The sequence below is a fragment of the Typopeltis vanoorti genome, chromosome 4, assembly GCF_054136105.1.
Source record: "Typopeltis vanoorti isolate ZY-2024b chromosome 4, IOZ_Tvanoo_1.0, whole genome shotgun sequence".
NCBI lineage: Eukaryota > Metazoa > Arthropoda > Arachnida > Uropygi > Thelyphonidae > Typopeltis > Typopeltis vanoorti.
Window position 1 is genome coordinate 42474415 of NC_143552.1, and position 20482 is coordinate 42494896.

General features: G+C 35.0%; 1 protein-coding gene across 3 annotated transcripts in view; it reads left to right on the forward strand.

Moving 5' to 3' along the window:
* The first annotated feature begins 8047 nt into the window (after positions 1 to 8047).
* The window catches only part of LOC150107258 (N-acetyl-D-glucosamine kinase-like), a 235193-nt gene continuing 222758 nt past the window's right edge, over positions 8048 to 20482 (forward strand). For 2 of the 3 annotated variants that reach the window (XM_090391104.1, XM_090391107.1), the window contains exon 1: positions 8048 to 8140. Coding sequence is in view for 1 of the 3 variants with exons in the window: in XM_090391105.1 (XP_090247231.1) it covers positions 8100 to 8140 (41 nt within the window). In the remaining 2 variants the exon portion in view is untranslated. The remainder of the gene's footprint in view (positions 8141 to 20482) is intronic. The other variant, XM_090391105.1, reaches the window with a different exon arrangement.

Genomic DNA, 20482 nt, shown 5'->3' on the forward strand with positions numbered 1-20482 from the left:
ATTGGATTTAATAAATAAAATACTATCTACATTGGTTTATGTTTTTGTCTTAGCCGTCAGCCGGTCCGCGAAATATTTCTCCTATTTTCCCCTGTCCGCAGGCGTAAAAAGGTTGAAGAACTCTGATCTATACAACGCATAACTAACCATGTGTACTACGCCCTCTATCCCTTACTAATAGAATTTAGTCTGTTAATTATATGCAGTTTTTTTTTTTTTTTTTCGTGACGGTACGTAACATTGCGACGTACCGTAACCTTATTTAACAGTGACATTTGACATGTGGATGTGCGGTATCGTTTCACTCAACTTTTCCTATTAGCAAAGAATGAGTACCAGCACGTATTGTCATTCCAGAAACAGCGCTGATTATATGTGTGTTCTCTTTGCCAATTTGCCTAGACGAGAGACGAAAAACCCTTTCATTTCTCCCGAGTTTTCGGGAGAATTGAAAAAATCAATATAAACACTCCTCTCATCATGACAAGAATCGAACTCAGAGTTAACTATTCCAATTGAAAGGTATATTTTCCCATCAGGACTGTTGTTAGGGTATGTTCCTTTCCTCGGCAAACTCTATTTTGCCGCCTCAAAATTGAAGAAAATATGTGAAATTATAATATAAAAAACGATGTTTTTGTGCTTGAGATGCAATTTTGCCAGTTTTGCTTCTCTCCAAAAACTTGCCACTAACAGGCATGGTTTAGTGATTAGGAATTGCTATAAAGGCTGTTAATTAATTCCTTCCATTTTCCTAAATCAACACAATTTACGAATGTTATGTGAACCATACATTTTTTTTTCCCTCCCGGAAGTGTGGGTTTTTTTCTCTTTGCTGATTTCTCTGGTGGGATGATACTTCACACTAATGAATAAAAGATTAAACCAAGAATCTAATTTCTTGGCATCTTTAATTTATAGTATCAATTAAATAGGGCACTCACGAGACCCAATGAAAAAACTTTTATCAGTCTCTCCCAGGGTAACCACCCAGCAAAAATAGCAAAAATATTTCATACCAACTTATGCAGGAAAAAGGTACTAAATCTGAAAAAAAAAAAAAGTACTAAATTTTTATTTGCTTTCGTTTCACTTTATTTATGGCATTTTACGATATCACTACCTTATTATCATAGACAAACTCAATGTAAAACCGCATGTACGACAAATATGAAAAGAAAAAAAAGTCAAAACTCACCTCCATATAGTCATATACTCACCTCCATATAGTCGAACTCATCTATGAGTCCAAGAGCTACAGTTTTCAATCATCATAACAGAAGTCCCAGTTGTAACTCTAGCACTTCACATGTGTATTAATTTACTATATATTTTTGTCTAATTTTAGTGTTTAAAATAATGTAACATTAAATTTTCAGTTATTTAATATACTATTTACATATATACGGAGGTTCCCACTCACAAGAAAAACACTGGAAGTATTTATTCATTATTTTTTAGCAGATTTTGCAAAATTAATTAACTCTTCAGAAATAGTAAAATCTGTAGTTAATGAATGTTTCAATTTTTCTTTTGTCAAAAGGAGTCCATTCATCAACGAAGTTTGTAGTTGATTTCTTATTTTATTCTTATTTATTCCCATTGCTGAAAATATTCTTTCAATTGCTGCTGATGAATTGGGGGAAGGGGTCACAACACAGTTTTAATGTTGTTAAATTAGGAAACATTTGTTCTCCTACAGCATTTTCCATTTCAAAAACTATATTCCAAAAAACCATGAATTCTTGATAATTTTTCAATGCTTTTACAGTCTTCAATACTTGCCATTCTTTATATATACTTATATACCGTACATTTTCTATGCCTAAAAACTGACCATTGTTGACTAGATTTCTCTTTTCAATCCAAATTACTCTGTGCATCAATAAAAGGTGGTTACTCATATTAAAGTATTTAATTTTTCCACTTGTTTTCATTGTTGTAATGATCTTATAACGCCGAGAAGTGTTTGAATAGAAAAGAATATATTTTCATTGGCTAATACCAGCCGGATTGCGTATGGGATCGGGGGGGGGGGAGAGAGAAGGTTAGCGAACAGCGAGGGGTGGGGGAAGAAAAAAAGAAAAATCATGCTTGTGTCACTGAATGTGATATATGGGGAGGTGGGTTAAGAAAAAAATATTAAACTCATATGTCTAACTCTCATGTTGTTGTCATTGTTATTATTATTCGGAAGGAAGAAAGTGATTGTACCACTGAATGAAATATTTGGTCCCAATTACTGCAAAAAGGGTAATTTTTGCAGGCAGCTGTTTTTGAGACTGGTTAGTTTAATGATATCAATGCGCGTTTGACTAGGACTATCCATGCATGACTTCAACAGCTCTCTCCCTGCACATTTCTGTACTCGGATTCATTTTAGGCACGACCCCCGATAAAATTACTAGATCTGTTGGTGAATGTACTAGAACACTAAAAATTTATAAAAAGTAGATCTAGTACAAAAGTACTTGTGGTGGTCACCCTGGTCTCTCCTACTTAATCCTCCAGCTATACAACACCATCTACCGACCACCACTAGAACTAATAGTATTTTTTGTCTTTAAATTGTGCATGAAGTATCTTCACGTCTGAGCTACTTGTATATAGAGGCTAATGACTAATAATAATATAGAGGCTAATGACATAATGCATAACATTATACACACCCGAAAGGATGTGTGCTTTGCATTATGGGATATTAAGACAATTGATGTGAAGTCATTAGCCAGTTTAGTCTCTATAATATAAAAGTAACCCAGTGGAGAAGATACTTTTTTGCGCCAACTTTGTTTGCTTACACTCGGATAAAGGGTTAAACCAAAAATATAATTTCTTCGTATCATTAATTTAACTACGAGAGACGCTGAGCAGTGTTTAATGGAATAATGCACCCTCTCACGATGAGTCCTTAGACACTTTGGCAGTGTCCGGTAATAGTAACATTACACCCTCCTGGTTGGGAAAAAAAAAAAAAAAAACTTTGCCAAATACATGAACACATTCACTGTTTTGACTTATTGCATAAATCCCCACCCCAGTCGGGTTTTTCCGGAATTCTTTCTCCCTATTTTGTCATTATTCATTTAGAATTTGAAGTAATAGGAGAAGACTCTTGAAGCATTATGAGACTAAAGACGCCTAAAGATTTTTAAGGATCTACAGCATAGGTTCCCAAAGTGGGCGGTACCGCCCCCCAGTGGGCGCTGAAGCCTTCTAGGGATCAGAAGCATTATAGTGGGATCAGAAGCATTTGGGGGCGTTCAGGCGGTCTAGGGGTCAGTGGCTCTTTATAGAAGAAATTAATAATATATATTTAAAAATTAATTATTTTCGTGATTTTGCGATTAGATTAATCATTTAAAATTTAAATATTGCATTTTAATTCATCTTATGCCCGTCTTACACGATCAATTTTTTTAATCAATTTTCTATTTCAATTATTTAATCATTTGAAAATTTACCATGTCAGATTGAAATAGATGTACCCACGCAGCAGACGAGTCTTAACTAGTAATGTCGGTCAACTATTACGTAGGTAATTCACTCAATTCAGCATGTTTTGACAGGAATATGAGTGCTTGCAGTGACTTGTTCAAAGCACGAGTACGATGGTATCGCAAACAAGTCAATGCATGCAGGTCGATTCGGACTAGATTTCAAATCTATAAATACCAGTGATTTAGGAATAAGTTTCATTATTTTTTGTGTGCTTTGCCAACAATCATCAGTCGAAAGTGTGATAGATAAGTAGAGTCATACTGTAAATGAAATCTTTTATTTTGTGAATATTTTTGCAAATTTTATTACTTCATTATGTCTGAATATAAGAAGAAATGTCGACAGTACAGTATTGAGTATTTGAAATATTGTTTTATTCAGTCTCCTTCGAACCAATTTTTGGCAAATCAACCATGTGCTTGATTTGCCAAAAAATGTTTTCAAATGAAGCAATGAAGCCTTCTAGGCTACAAGAGCATTTGACTAAAATGCATGCTGACAAAAAGGATAAGGATTTGTCCTATTTTCAAGTACTAGAAGAAAAATATTTTAAACGTCTAACTATATCAAATCTTTTTACGTCGTCCACTAAACAAGATAATGACGGATTACAAGCTTCTTATAATATTTCATTATTAATCGCAAAAGAGGGAAAACCACACACAATTGGTTAGGAATTAATCTTGCCGGCAGTAAAAGAAGTAATAAACACTGTGCTTCATAAGTCAGCATCAGATATCATCAGAAAAATTCCTTTGGGCAATAATTCAGTGCAAAGAAGAATCGATGAAATGGCTGAAGACGTTGAAAAATCATTGTGCGATTATTTGAAGACATGCCAATTTTCCATTCAACTCGATGAATCAACTCTCCCAAATAATGAACCACTACTCTTGTCATACGTACGGTTCATAAAAGAAGAAGTTTGTCAAGAATTATTATTTGCTAAAAACTTGGAAGCGGATACAAAGGGAGAATCTATGTTTAATATCATGAATAAATTTTTTCAAGAGAAAGACATTCCTATTCGTAATATTTTGTTTGCTGCTACTGATGATGCTCCAGCAGTGACAGGGCGCCACAAGGGTTTCATAGCGCATTTGAAACAAGCAGTACCAAATGTACTCGCTATACATTGTGTTCTTCATCGTCAACATTTGGTTGCGAAAAAAGTGAACGCCTGCACACGTCGCTCCATTACGTTATTAGAGTAGTCAACAAGATTAGAAGCAATTCATTGAGTGACAGATTGTTTAGCCAACTTTGTAGCATACATTAGCATACATTTTACAATCTTTACATATGGGCTACGTTTTACCAAAATCGGTATAGCAATAACTGTGTTCAATATGAATCACATATTGGCCACTTCTTTTTAAAAATTTAACGGCATAAGCAGTAATGTATCATTAGTTGCTATTTACATCAAAAATATCAAACGGCTTGAACGCGGAAAACTGTTATAATGGGGGGGGGGGGACGTTACAAAATGTATATCTTGCAAAGTGGGCGGTGGCCTGAAAAAGTTTGGCAACCTATGGTCTACAGTCTCCAAATCAGCCCATAGTGTCTTTCAAATGCGCCAAATAAAAAAGCACTCGCAATTAGCAGAAATCTCCATACTGTCCTCATAGAAATCTGTTTTTATCTTATTTTATTTATTTATTTTTAATGGGAATCATTCTTACGAAAGATTGCATATCTATAGTTCATTAGTATTTATCACGTGGGTGCACTAAGGTTAGATAATCCCGAAACTCTCTTCTAGAGACAAAGCATGGAACTTTTTCAAGTCACTTCAAGCCTTCAATAAATGACTTAGTGGTCTTTCACAGGTCTGTAAAAGTTCATCTAACACCTAAAGGCATTCACATACATTTATTCTCACAATGGAATCGAACCCGTGATCCATTGGCTGGAGAGCGGAAGTGATTAGATATCGAATTTGTATTAAAATTCGATGAGCAAAAAATCAGACTGGCTGTTTTTAAGTAAAATAAAAATCAGTGAAAACTTGTTATGGGAGGGCAACATTTGTGATTGTACCACTGAATGAAATATTTGGTATCAATTACGTGCAAAAAGGGTAATTTTTGCAGGCTGCTGTTTTTGAGACTGGTTAGTTTAATGATATCAATGTGCGTTTGACTAGGATTATCCATGCATGACTTCAACAGCTCTCCCTGCACACTTCTGTACTCGGATTCATTCTAGGCACGACCCCCGATAAAATTAAGCAGCAATATTATTTGCCAGCAGACTGGGAAAGCTTGCAGATGCTTTACCAAGAGGTTCGGTGCCGTGTGTTATCCAGCAATATTCTTGAAGAAATAGTTTCATTGCTGTACCTCAAATGGAGGAAGTGCTGGCTCCATAGATTCTTAATAAACAATGTGTTGCTGCGCATACCCAGCACAGCCATCAGCTACAATGCATGTGAGAAGAAAGGAAGGCAGAAACGGAAAACCCTACTCTTTAAAAGAAACATGGCAGTAGCCACTAAAGTGGCCAAAAAGTGCACCGATTATTCAGAATAATAATTGCGGCACAAAATTCTTCATGTAACAGTTTTTTACGTCATTTCCAATAAGCAGGACGGTGGTATTTCAGAAGGCGATGATAGTCATCTACCACCTGGAGGTCTAGTTGGCATTTCCTCAAATTAGAGAGGATGTGTTTATTCACAGAGCAGCAGCCTTGTGAATTGGAAAAAAATAGTTGTTGTGTCGGTTTATGATGCATATGAGTGATATGTGGTGAAAAAAGTGCTTACTTATAACCAATCATTGATATGAACGCAGTGAATAACAAGGTGGTTATCACCGCAGGTGTAATAAGAAATAGCCGAGTAAGACAGTTGTAGGAAGGCGCGTTAAATCATTCGGAAGTTTTCTGTGTCAAGGTTAACTGATGAACTCGATATGCCCAAGTCTGTGGATGATTCAGCTGTCTTATTTATGCTTGTTTACTGTGAAACTGCGAAACATCTGGCAAGCGAAATATGTGTGAATCAGTGTCTATAGCACTTAGACATTCGAGAAGATTTTTAATGCGAATCTCGCCCACATAGCTGTTGTGATTTAGCAACATAAGTAGGCGAATATTAGATAATCTAATTCCTCTTCTCTGAAGAGAATTTTTTTTTTTTTAAAAAAAGTACTAAAATGGTACTTTTTCAAAACCACCGTGTTTGGTTACTTTTTAGAACCATGAAAGATATACTTAATGACAAGGTTTTGTTTTTAAAGTTGTTCTGATTTCGTATATGTTGACCAGAGGCCTTTCAGTTTACGTAGGTAGGATTTTTTTAATTTTTTTTTAAGTTCTTAAAATGAATCCCTAGGATTTATATACCTTTTATTAAACATTACTTACATCGAAAATTCTTAATTAAACATTTGATAGGGGATATTCATGACATTTTTACACGCTGGCGTATTTTTATTATCAGCTTTCGCTGGTAATGCCTATATATTAGAAGCGTGCTGTTCCCTCCTCACCAAATAGGCAGTTTCACATGGAGGTGTCAACGTTTTTTCCTCAGGAAAACTCAAGTTTTTCGCCCTGCTGAACAATCACACTGTATAAAGAACACACACACTAGTATCATAAGCTTAGATGCATCGGCCATAATTCCAAACACAACTCCTCACTAAAGTGATAGGATTAATATCTAACTATCACTTACCTATATTCGTCTCTTAATATTATCAATTGTGTTACTTGTAAAATAATACATTTTATGATGGAAAACAATTACTGGGGTTTAACGAAAACTAATAGGATGTTTCTTTTGAATTGTATAAAGATACATAAATACAAAAATATCCTTACTATGTTTTTACAAAGTCCTACTTTTCCTTCCTAGGGTGATAATGAAGCTAATACTCTTTTGACCATCCCTGTTTCCCCCTCCTTCTCCATCCAGTTGCCCATCTGCAACATTGATAAAATGACAACGCTCACCAAATTAAAACTATTTCTTCACGATAATTAAAGACTAGCAGAAGAAGGTATCTTCAATTGTTCTCGGCATCTGTATTCCGGTTTAATCGGCACTGTGTTTTTTTTCCTCTTCTCTCCATCGACCTTTACTCTTTAGCTAGGAAATTAGTGATATTCAATACGTATAAATGTAGGCGCATTTGCAGTATGTATCCATTTATTATTTAATATAATGACATCTATTTTTTCTTTAATCTGAAATTTGTTTGGTTAATCCTAATCTCTTTCATTTTCCTGCATTTAAAGCAATCATGTTATTTTTTTATTCAGATTAGTTTCGAAAATATGGGGAAAATAAATACACTAAATAATCAGCATTAAATATTGACATTAACACACAACAGTGACGTTTTGTTGATCATAATATAAATGAGAGAGAGAGAGAGAGAGAGAGAGAGAGAGATGACACTTGTTGCAATTAATTACCTTACGTCATTTCCTTCTTTTCCATTGCTTCCTGTTTTGATGATCAATTTCCCTACACGTACTCTTTCCTGTTGCTGACGTTAACTACGATTGCCTGTGACCATTCATAGCGAAACACACCTTCAAAGCAGATGCCAGTTTTTCAACGAAAATAATATAACTGGGTCATGAATAATATACAGAGTAGTGCAGATCGCGCTCAATTTAGGTATGTACCGATGACCACATTTAGTGAAATTGTACAACTATTTTTTTTTAAATTTTTTTAAAATTAGATGGACATGCTATGCACAAAGTTTATATCGTTTTCTTTTCTTTTCTTTTTTTTTTTTTTTTTTTTTTTTTTGATACTGGTTGGTGTACTACCGAAGCAAGGCTATGAAGCCCAATATTACGAGTTAAGCCGAGCATTACGAGTGAATTCCGAGCTTTTTTTTTTTTTTTTTTTTGCAGGTTTATCTGTTTTGCCAGAGGAGTAATACCCAAGCTTAAATTTAAATAAATAAATATTTTTTTTTTAAAAATCATAGTTTATTTATTTATTATTATTTTTTTTTATTAATTGCGATTCCAGCTGAAATGCTAGATCCATTATATCAATAACTTCATAAGTTTGGTACATGTCAGGTCATAGGATCAATTCAATTAGGTTAATGAAATTGGATAAGGCTGAAGTGTTATGATTAAAACAGGAGTAATATCGCTCATACTGTATTTGGTGAGTATTGAAAATATAGTCATCATTTAATAAATGCTGAACAGTCAACGAATAACGAAGAAGAATAAATGATCTGAAAAAAAATAATAATAAAATGAGGTTTGAGGTTTGGTTGAGAATTAAAACAGTATCAGACGATACTCAAAATAAGGCTGTAATCAAACGACAGTTTAAGGATATGATCCGCAATGTCTGTAGCATTTTTCTTTCTTCTCCCTTTTATATATTCCTCCTTCGTTTTGTTCCAGTTTTGCGGAAATTGTAAGGGGAATCTGCAACAAAGAAAGAACTGTACTTCAGTTAGGTCTAAATAGGTAGAACGACGTCTACAGAGATGTCTATGAAGGAGAAAGAAGAAGATTATGGTTGTTTTGCATTAATAGCCGAAGTAATTAAGACTATGAGGCCAGTGTATTATGTCTGACCAGCTAGCTCATCTTTAATTGAAAAGCTCTGATAAAGGTTCTTCGCATCCTGGAAGGGAATCGAATCCAGGTCTTTCCAACCAAAACGTATCTTCAAAGTGACTGAGCTACGGAGACTCCAAGAAGAAGAAATGACTTTTGGGAACGTTTCGCTATTGCCAACATGCTCTAGTTTTTCATTAAACTGGTTGAATTTTTGAAATGTGGGAGGCTGCATCTTGTCGAAGAAAAATTGCGGACCGATATTTAACCAGAACAATTGTAGGTGGGATTTTTGGCCCTAATGATTCTTACAAGAAATGCATTCAGTGACTCGCTATTCTTTGCTTGAACTGTAGCGAGTTCAACCGAACCCTTGTGACTCTGTGTGTGTGTGTGTGTGTGTGTGTGTGTGTGTGTGTGTGTGTGTGTGTGTGTGTGTGTGTGTGTGTGTGTGTGTGTGTGTGTGTGTGTCATAAATAATCTAATTCCTTTTATTCGCCAAACGAGAGTAGGAAGAGGAGCAACTTTGAACCTAAGTTTATGAAGACGGATAAATACGCAGTCTCCATTCTTTAAGCCTTCATTGACAGTGAGCCCCAACAGTTTGGAATCAAAGCTTTCAGGAAAGAAAGAAAGAGTACGACAGACAACTGCCGCCATCTCTTGGCCTTAAACCATAATACTAGTAGTATTGTTTGTGATAGTGTGAGAATTTACGGTTCACTGTTTTGAGGTGCGCATTTAAAAGCTCCGGTCTTTTTTGAAGGAAAAAAAAATCTACTTTCGAAGGATACAGATTGACAAAGTTCGAAACGATAAAAAAAAGTAAAGAAAGTTCGTCTAGTCGAGGAATAGAATCGAACCTATAAAGGTCTTTCTTTGGGCTGCCTAGAGCTATGCATGCAAGAGGCATTTTCAAAGGTTGCACAGGCATCTCACTGTGTGTGTGTGTGTGTGTGTGTGTGTGTGTGTGTGTGTGTGTGTGTGTGTGTGTGTGTGTGTGTGTGTGTGTGTGTGTGTGTGTGTGTGTGTGTGTCAATAGTAACCCTACCGGGAGGTAATTTATTCCTACATACTTCATTGCATGCAATGCATATATTACATGTGGCTTCCAAGTACTGATTAACATTTATATTTATATTTTTGTATCTTGTGTCAATATTCATATTTATATTTTTACATATATATGTAGGTATTCCGATCTTTATATCCATATTTAATATCCGCGCGATTAGCCGAGTAGCTATGCGCTTCGCAACCATATGCTTGGGAAAGGAGTGTCCTGGGGTAGATTCTCATCGCTGACGTGAGGAGCTTAGGATCTTTCTCAGACATAGCGTGGTCTTAGGAGTGGCGACAGGGTTTTTCTCGCCAGTTTATCTGAGAGTTTTTCATCCCGCAAACAGGCAAACCGGCCTTTAGAACTAAACGCTCCTACAGACATAGGATACACTGGGAGGCATAGGGCTAGCCACCTTATCCTTGTGTACGGTTGTGATTAAATGAATAGAAAACCCTCGACACGGCAAGGTGAAAGAGGGAAAAACGAAGAGGAAGACATCCATATTTATATTTATATTTATATTTTATATATACATATATTTACACTAACATAATTCACATAATGTCAGTAATTTATGTTATATTACAACGACTGAAAGTTGACCTTATTGGCAAATTTCTGCGTAATGGATAAGTCTCTTTTTTGACACTGGCCACTTGTCTCCAGAAGTGATGACATGTTGTATTAGGGGCATCCGGATGGAGTCCAGTAGCTGACAGTCGTAAAGTATATGATTGACAGTCTGTTGAAGGTGCGGACAACAATTGCATGATGGGGATTCCAGGATATGGAATCTATGTAGGTAGTGTCTTAGTATTCTGTGTCCAGCTAGTAGCGTGGTTAAACCTGGGGAGTTAACCACGGAAACCACGCGTGTTTTTTTTCAGTCAGAGTCTGTTTCTGATGCTAGGAAAGAATTCTTTGTTGTTGATCCGTTTGTTGATGTTTTCCATTCTTCTCCCCGCAAGTTAAGGCTTCTTTCTTCTGCAAGTGTTTTTATAGCAGATTTCGAGTACTTTTGGTAACTTGTTTTGATTCTTTTGACAGCTGATCAGCTCTCTCGTTTCCTGCTACCCAAGTAAGCGCCTTCACTCCCCCCCCCCCCAAAAAAAAAAACTAACAAAAAGAACTTGATTTCCCATCTCTCTAGAGCGAGATTCCAAACCAGATTTCTTGTCTGTTCTATTACCGCTATATGGTTGTTCTGGTTTTTTAAACCGTCTATAGTGCTTCTGCTGTCACTGTAAATTGTTACTGTCTTTTGATGAGAGATGTCGAGTCCTAATTCCCGGAGATATGTAAGTGAATGAACTATAGCAAGTGGTTCTGCTTGGTGTGTGTGTGTGTGTGTGTGAGAGAGAGAGAGAGAGAGAGAGAGAGAGAGAAGTCCTCCTGCCTAGGAAATTCAAAGTGCACTTCGTTTATTTTATTTTTTATTTTATTTTCATTTTTATAGTAAATCCATTCACAAAAAGCAAAGGTTTGAAGACCTTTAAATAGCATAACGAATAGTATGGGACTTATTCAAAGAAATTTCAAATATGAATAGAAAATTAAATACGAGAATAGTCGAAAGGTGTATAACTCTTTCATTTGTATAAAAACACAACCTATTTTAATTATTGAGTTTGTTTATAATATTTTAAAACTGCAACCCAAAAGGTACAAATCATTTTAAAAAATTATAATTATTTAAATACATATTAATACTGTAACAATAAAATCTTGTTATGTTAAAGTGTCTGGATGGAGCGACACTAAAATTTTAATATTACTCGTGCTGAAGGAGAGCATCGATACAAAAATATGCCAAAGCTATTTTGAAAACTACAAGAAAGAAAAATTTTGATCAAATTTAAAATTTAAAGAAAATCATTAAAAAAAAAAATTGGATTCAATAAATTCAACAAAAATCTTTAACGTCAATAAATTGTGAATATTTAATTCTGCAAGTTAACTTTCACCTTCAGGATTTTTTTGTTGTATGGGTTAATTTTTCCTTTGTGTATTGCTGCACATGTATTGGGACAGTTAACGCTTATCTTTGTATTATTATCACTACATATGTAGGTTGCACCGGAACAAGATCCAATAACGACAAACATGGTATGGGTATGGAAAAGAGGGTGTGGTTGCGACACAAATGTAATAGAAGCATTTGAGGGGTGTGGGCCTTAAGAAATGTGTGTGCCGGCAACTCCTTGCATCGCCGAAAAACAAAAATAAAATAAAGTAAATAATAATAATATTCAAATACACGTGGTTTGCAAATCTTTGTAACAGAAAAAAATATGCATTTTCTTCAAAATAACGTATGAATTACACTGATATGGAAATTTTAAACATTTTAACTATATATATATATACATATATATATATATATATATATATATATTAGCTAGGAGCCGTAGTGTCAGAGTAATATATATTAATCCTAGGCATGAGGGATTACAAAATACAGTACATCAGTGTGACATGTTTTATTTTTTTTTCTTTTATGCGCCCCTCCCACCCACGAAAGATTGCAAACTTAGAATGCTATCGTATTCTAGGCTGCGGGTGGGCTAAGGATTTTATTTATTTTTATATTTTTTATTTCTTTTTTAAAATAATCGCGAAACTGAGCTCTTAAGATCAAACATAGAACTCTTTCAAGTGGTTTCAGGTCTTCAGTAAACAGGGCTGTGGTCTTACACACCGATCAATGAAATTCATCTCCCAAAGTATAATTCAATTAGACTACGTGCAGGCTTTCTTTCTTTTCTGGACAAAATGCCAGAACGCTTGCTGCCATTCTTTTGCCTGTATTGATCTATACCTTACACTCACACACAAAAACGGCAAAGACCCTCTACCATCCAAGCAGAACATTTCACAAGGAAAAACTGCTCCATACATCTCTCTCCTTCAGTAACTCGAACTGATGACTCTGGACATAAAAATAGTTTCTGCTCTTATAGAAACTGTCCCATCTTTTGAGATCGGGCAGTTTATGACAGGATATGAGTTACTGTGGTAACTCATACCCTCTTCCTTTCTCTCATCCCAATAAAATAAAATAAAAAATTTCCCTTCACTTTATTTCCTCATATTCAACTCAAAAGTTAAATTTTGAATTGACTGCTCTGATTTTTATTAATGTCCCAGTGCAAGGTGAACTACAAAACTTTTATACTTTAACTTTTTAACTTTAAAATTAAGCAGGGCTTGTGGACAGACTGTTCTGAACAATATAGTTTGCTAGTATAAGATCTGTTCAAATAAATTTGTCCCTTACAGTTTTTACACTTAGAGTCCCCGACAAATTAGAAGGCGCTTATTATATCTGAAGATGTATTGTTATATTTTCTGGTTTAATGAAATAAAGATAGCACACAACAATGAATTAAATGACAGTTCAATGACTCACAGAGACATCATCGGGAGTACATTATAAAAACTAACATGCACACATAACAAAGTAGAAACACACTTAAGCCTCAAGTCATGAGAAAGGATCCATCTATAGAAACCAATCCAAGGTCTTGGTTGTTGAGTGGAAGATGTAAGAATTATGGATTCGAAATACCTACCGAATCAAAAAAAAAAAAAAAAAAGAGATGGTTTCGACTTTATTTTATTTTCTGAATGTACGTTACAGTTTTTTCATGTTATATCCCTGCCCCTGCCCATAAAATATGAGCTTCATCCAGAACTTAACTCTAAATATACACATGCATTGAGATCGGGCAGTTTATGACACTTTCTCTCATCCCAATGTAAAAAAATTTTAAAAAGTACACAGACACACACATACACACAATAACAGAAAAAAATTTAACTTACAAATTTCTCTATGAGTCCATTTTCAGCTCTGATATATTGTGTGACAGTTGTACACCGCGTTATTTAATAATCAGAGTTCACTGCAACTTGGGCCAATCTTAATAACAGTACTGTAACTTCAGAACAGCATTCCTTTCCGGTCACTGATCTATTGTTAACTATATTCAAACTTAGACGCTACACTTATACAACATATAACACACACACTGACGAATAATATCGAGTCAAAAATATCGAATAATATGAGTAGGTGTCAAAGAAAGCAGACTTTGACGATTTTTCAAAGTCTGCTTTCTTTGACAAACCGTTCATTTCTATTCATTCTGCAAAATGTCTCTCTCTCTCTCTCTCTCTCTTATGATTAATCCAACAGGTGACAAGAAGTAAAATAAATTCTGCTTTGGTTTTTTCCCATATTTTTATAGCAAATTGATGAACAAAACGTTATGCTACATTTCATATTCACATAACATGTATCGGGAGCATGAGTTTCATTTTAGAATATGCATCCAGAGATTGATGCAGATAGCTAACACGTGGCTCTCTTAATATAAATAGTGCACTTTGTGTCTATAGATGAATAGACAGGTCAGAGCAGGCGAGGAATCGTACCTACGCCATTGTAGTGCAACTTTAAAAAAAATAAATTCTCGGAAATGTTCTTCCCATTATGTTTTGAGGTACATATGCATAATTGTGCAAACTTATTTTCTGTTTATGTTTCTGCAATACTAAACTATCTGACGAAAGACTGTGATAGGTTCGATTCTAATTGCCGACTAGATAAACAAAGCCCTTTCCAAGCATTCGGTCAACTGGTTTCCGAGAAAACCCTAGTTTTTCTCCCGGAAACTTGAGTTTTTATTACAATATATGTAATGTAACTGAACTATGCTTTGAAAAATACAACCAAGAAGGTCACCAACTTGATATCATGTTCGAGAAAACTCTGCAGATTTTATTTTGTTAACATTGTTATTCTTATTATAATCTATTTATCTTGCCTCTTAATGGAATCTTCAAAATGTCATATAAGTCATATCACTTTCCAAAGAAAACGAACCTGCTCTCTGTTATTAAATGCGAATTTTAAATTGCTAAAGGCAAGACCTACCTTTTGCAAAGCTATGCTGCCCACCATAGAGTATCATATTCCTATCCACCCATCCCTGGACTTTACCTTTAATCAACTTTTCCAATACTTTTACGACTATTCCTGCAATACAACTTGTCTTGTAATTTGCTACTTTTGTCTTGGAGCCACTTTTATGTAATGGAACTATTTTACCCTCTACAACTATGGCTCTGGCAAGAGGAACCAAACCTTTGCTGGAGCTGTAGATAGACTTCAATAGCCAGAAACCTAACCAAAATAAAAATAAATAAAGTAAATAAATAAATAAATAAGCTTTAAAGTATTATTGTAATAAAATGTAGCATGTGCGCAGCACTCAGTGCTAGATTTTGAAAAAATAAACGAAATAAATAAATATAAGAGTGCGTGTTGTTATAAATGTTTAACTGCTTAATTATTCAAATATACTTATCTAAATCTTTATTACAATAAATAATTTATGTTATGATCATTTATTATTATTATTATTATTATTAGTAGTAGTAGTAGTAGTAGTAGTAGTAACGTGACGAAACAGTTATTTATAAGGCGTTATGAATTGATCCCCTACGTAACCTTCACCCTTAGGGAACCGTTGCGTATTGTGAGAAATCTCCATTGATCAACAGGTTAACGTAAATTGTTTACTTAATTCCAAAACACACATTAATTTCCTTTCCTTGTATATATTGGTTGCTGTCAACGGCTTGCCATTTAATTAACAACTGTTTATAAACACGCTACGAAGAGCTTCTTGTGTTTACGCAGGTAAAATGGAATCACTCTTGACCTTTGAAACAACGCAATCAACAGAACATGGGACCATAGCGGGACATCATTCTCATTACTTTTACTCTCATTCTCATTACTTTTCATTCTAGATGAGCATTGATTTCTTTATTATTATTATTATTATTAGTAGTAGTAGTAGTAGTAGTAGTGGTAGTGGTAGTAGCACAGCAATTGTTGTTGTTGTTACCGTAGTAGTAGCATTTTACTTATAACTGAAAAACAGCACTGTTAGCCAACACAAAGCTATACTTAAAAAGGAAGTCATTAAATGTTTTACTGCACTCAATGAAAATTTCAACATTATAATATTTAAGATTTTTAAAATATTTTTATATAAATCTTACCTACTAGAGGATTGTTATATAATATATCATTTATTGTGGCTGTTTCACTGTTGTGGCAAACAGAAACCAACCTATTTGGCTGAGTAGTTAGCAATTGGAGAAGTACTTTTTGTGTGTACGTTGTAAATTCGATTCTAGTCGCCGACAAGAACTTTCTCTAATTATTTTCTTCCAGCCAATTTCGGAGATATTCGATCTCTAGCACGGTCAAGCGTGCTAGAGGTTTTCCCTTCAGGAAACTCGGGTTTTCTGTTCCGTAAATTCAAGAAAATCGAATATAAAATCCACACGATTTTAGACAATAATATATTGTGTTACGGTTAGGGACCGCGAGATGCCGGCATTGGCCTGCCGTACTTTCTTCACTGAATGCCATTTAAAAAATTAGTAATAATCTTGAGATAGCAATATCTGATTGCGTAATGGTGGGAACTTACTTTCCCCCAGTCTCCAAAAAGTTAGAAGCTAAAAGCCTCGTCCAACCTCCCCCCCCCCATTGGGAATAAAAGGCGTTAGCGGATATGCGAAAAGACTGATGGAGGAATACAAATGATGATGATTCTAAAAATGTATATTAAAAAAAAATACAGAAACAATGTATATCTCACTAGAATAATAGCTTCAAAAAGTTTTGATTCATTATGGCAGCGGCAGTTGTTAAATGTGGCTCGTGAGCTTGTTGCAAATCTTGAGTCAGTTTTCTGGTTTTAATTATGTTTGTTATGAAAGAAAAACTCATGATACATATATAATATTTTTCACAGACATATATGTATTGACATGTCTAGATTTATATTTAATCTCATATTGTTCTCTATATAGTTTATATTTAATATTTAATATTAATATAAATTTATATTTATATTTAATTATTTTGAATAATTAATTGCTTTTTCAGAAAGTACCTCGCTGCTCACGAACATCGAGCTTTCAATGAATTTATTTATTTATTTTTTATTTTGCATAATCCTTTTTAGGCGATGACTGAGTTTCTTCCTTTTATGAGGAATAAAAGGATATGAAAATTGTTCTTATCATGTTCAATGATTTTCTTTTCGCGTTAGTTATTCCTTCTTATGTCACAAAAACGAGTAGAGACATCAATACTAGAGTGTAATGGATAAGCTCAAAATACCCTGTCTCTGCAAAAGTTCAGACTGCACTTGTGCAGAAATCAACGTGTCAAGTCGGCATCAGCCACTAATGACATGAAGATTCTAAGAAAACCACTTCCGTCTCTAAAAACTTAAACTGTTTCAGAAGATGTTATACAAAGAAGATGTTATACGCCAAATGTTATAAAAAGTGTACTCTGTTATTCATAGAAGTAGTCATAATAGAGCCAAAATTAATTACTATGTTGAGATCTGTTCTGCTATGATGGAGTTGTTTGGTACAGATTAAACTTATCTGTCCGCAAAGAGAGGACAGCTACGAAATAACAGAGAACAAACGAGAACAATAGACGAAATAAACAACTTTTATATCTACATTCCATTCCACAGAACGGATAATTTCAGTAATTTAAAAGAAAAATCAACCATACCATAACTTAATTGTATTCCATTAGGTTTCAAACCTTTTTGCAGTTCTCTTTCAAATGATATACCTTTCATTCCTATTTGCTGTGTAGAGCTTTGTGCAACTCACACCTCTGAATGGCAGATGATTTTCGTCACGCACTGAAACACAACCATCCTGCTTATTAGAGAAGTGAAGTGGCTATTGCCATGATTCGTCTCTAGATTAGGGTCTCTGATTTCTCTCTTCCTTGTTCTTTTATGCAGTGTGGGAAAGAGTAGATACCTTACTAGGCATGCTGTTCAGATATTAATATTGAACTAGGGAGCCATGAACTATTCAGCAGGCTCGCGGCCTGCTGAACCCTTGAACCGCGAGCTAATACACGAGACCAAACGTGTTTGTAACAATTTGTGAGGCTTCCCAATCAACTAGCCAATAATTGTGCCCCTACTTTATAAATTATCCCAACACTCGAACATGAAACTCAGCTTACACTACAGCCTGTAACAGCTGCAATAAAAATTTAAAAAAAAAAATCTGAAAAATTTGGCTGACTTTGCAAGGCCTAGATGCACTAAGCAAATGATAAGGCAGCCTGTATCAATCTTCTCCAACTCTTATTAGACGACCTAGACAAATCTCTCCCTATTCCACTATCACCATGTCTTCTCTGATCTTTCGATAGAAAAGTTCTTGATACTAATAAGGATGTAGGCTATTGCGTATTAATACCAGACAAGGCTATTGACTATTAATATTAATACACGATAGCCGCCTAAAAATAAGTCCAACGGCCTATCTCTCCAACTGTACTAAGAGCTTTTGTTCCAGAATGAGCACCCATTTTATTGTTTTACAAGCTATCATTCTCATTTGGCATCTGAGCAACAGTATGGAAACAAGCATCAGTAATCTGAGCAACAGTAAGGAAAGAAGGATAAAAGTCGCCATCAAACGTATCGTCCCATCGCTTCACTTTAATTCTCGCAAAAGTTATGGAGAAGGTCATCAACAAATACAGTAGGCTTCACTGACCTTATCTATCCTTGGATATAGGCCATAGATAGATTTGGAAAATCGATGTGCTTGCTCTTGATATTTCCAAAGCATCTGATCAAGTCCAGCATTGTGGCCCTCTTTTTAAGCTACCATCTTCTCCCTCTTATCCTTGGTGAGTGGAATGAAGCTACCTCTCTGTTCATCGCATGTGATGGCGAGTGGTTCTCTCTCATTGAATTTTTCATCAATGCTGGAGTATAGAACATTCTAATGTTGATTGAAAATACTGTGCTTTCACCAGCATTTTTTTCTCATACCATCAATGATTAAATGGAATGTACTGTCATCAGCAAAGCTGATGACAGTACTTTCTTACTTGAAGAAAGATCATGCCTCACTCGTCCTCTTTTGTTTAATAACCTCCCCCGTTCCTGGGCTGACATTTAATCTATCTTATCCTAGCATAAACAGATCACGTCCATTGTCTCTTCAGCATCAAAAAAAAAAAAAAAAAAAACTCGATCTTCTTTTTTTTTTCTAAACATTATTTCTCTCCTGCTCAACTCCTAACACTTTATAACTCTCCTCTCCCCCCCCCCCCCCCCACAAAGTTAGAAACATCTGGAAACTGCTAATCAACCTCTATACACCGTTCAGCTCCAGATATTGGTTTAGGAACACTATGGTACTAAGGCAGTGGTCAAGGGCTCGGTTTCAAAAGGATGCCAGTGACAGATTCTTTTACCAATTATTTAAATTGTCACACTAAATAAAAAGGCGCTACGCTACGAATTGCCAAGGAGGTCAAAAATCTAGCTATACTACTGACTCCGAATTCATCGAACGAACTTCTCATCACCTCTCTTCATTCAATTTACATCTCTGTCCTTTTTGAACAGTTCTCTTTGCCAACACATACAACATGCAATTCTTCAAGACACACGCAAACAGATACCTTTCCTCTCTCTGATTACTTGCTCTGACACGGCACTCTCATGTAGTAGGTCTTGAGACATCTCGTATGTGGGGTTGATATAAAATAAATGAATATAAGTTTAACACTACTGCACACATCATTTGTGTTCGCCCTACCGTGCGAGCATCAACATAATAAGTAGTTTGTTTCTGTGCACATTTCTGTTTATTCGATTTGAAAATAAGAATTTCATTCAATTTAACTCAATCCTCTACCAGTTTCTCACTGCCGAGTCATCTACTACATACATACATACATACATAGCTCATGGAAAAAAACATGATGTTAAAAAAGAGAATCATGATGTCATTATATATTAACAGAATTGAAGAATTTAAAATATTTTAAGTTAAAACTTTGAAGGAAAACACAGATCTAATCCAAGAAGTTGGAAAATTAAAATAAGACGTTAAAAGTCTTAATATGTTATAATAAAGAAAAGAAACATATATATCATTATAAATTCAGACCTAAGTTCATAATCCAGGTCACAGCTTCAGGAGCCGCTTGTAAAAAGTCATTCCGTTCATTCTGATAAGCACGGAAGATGCATTCTGTTACAATATGTTGCATAGTCTGTCATGGAGCACCACAGTCACATTCTGGAAATGTTTGTCTGTTCCATTTATAGAGAGAGTATCTCCACATAGGCCATGATTTGTCCGAATTCTATTTAGTACCGTCCATGTTTTGCGAGGTAGATCTGATCCTGTGATGATTTGATCACCTTTAAAGATATTCTTTCGTATTTTCCTTCCATGTTTCTTCCCACTTTGATAAAGGATTAA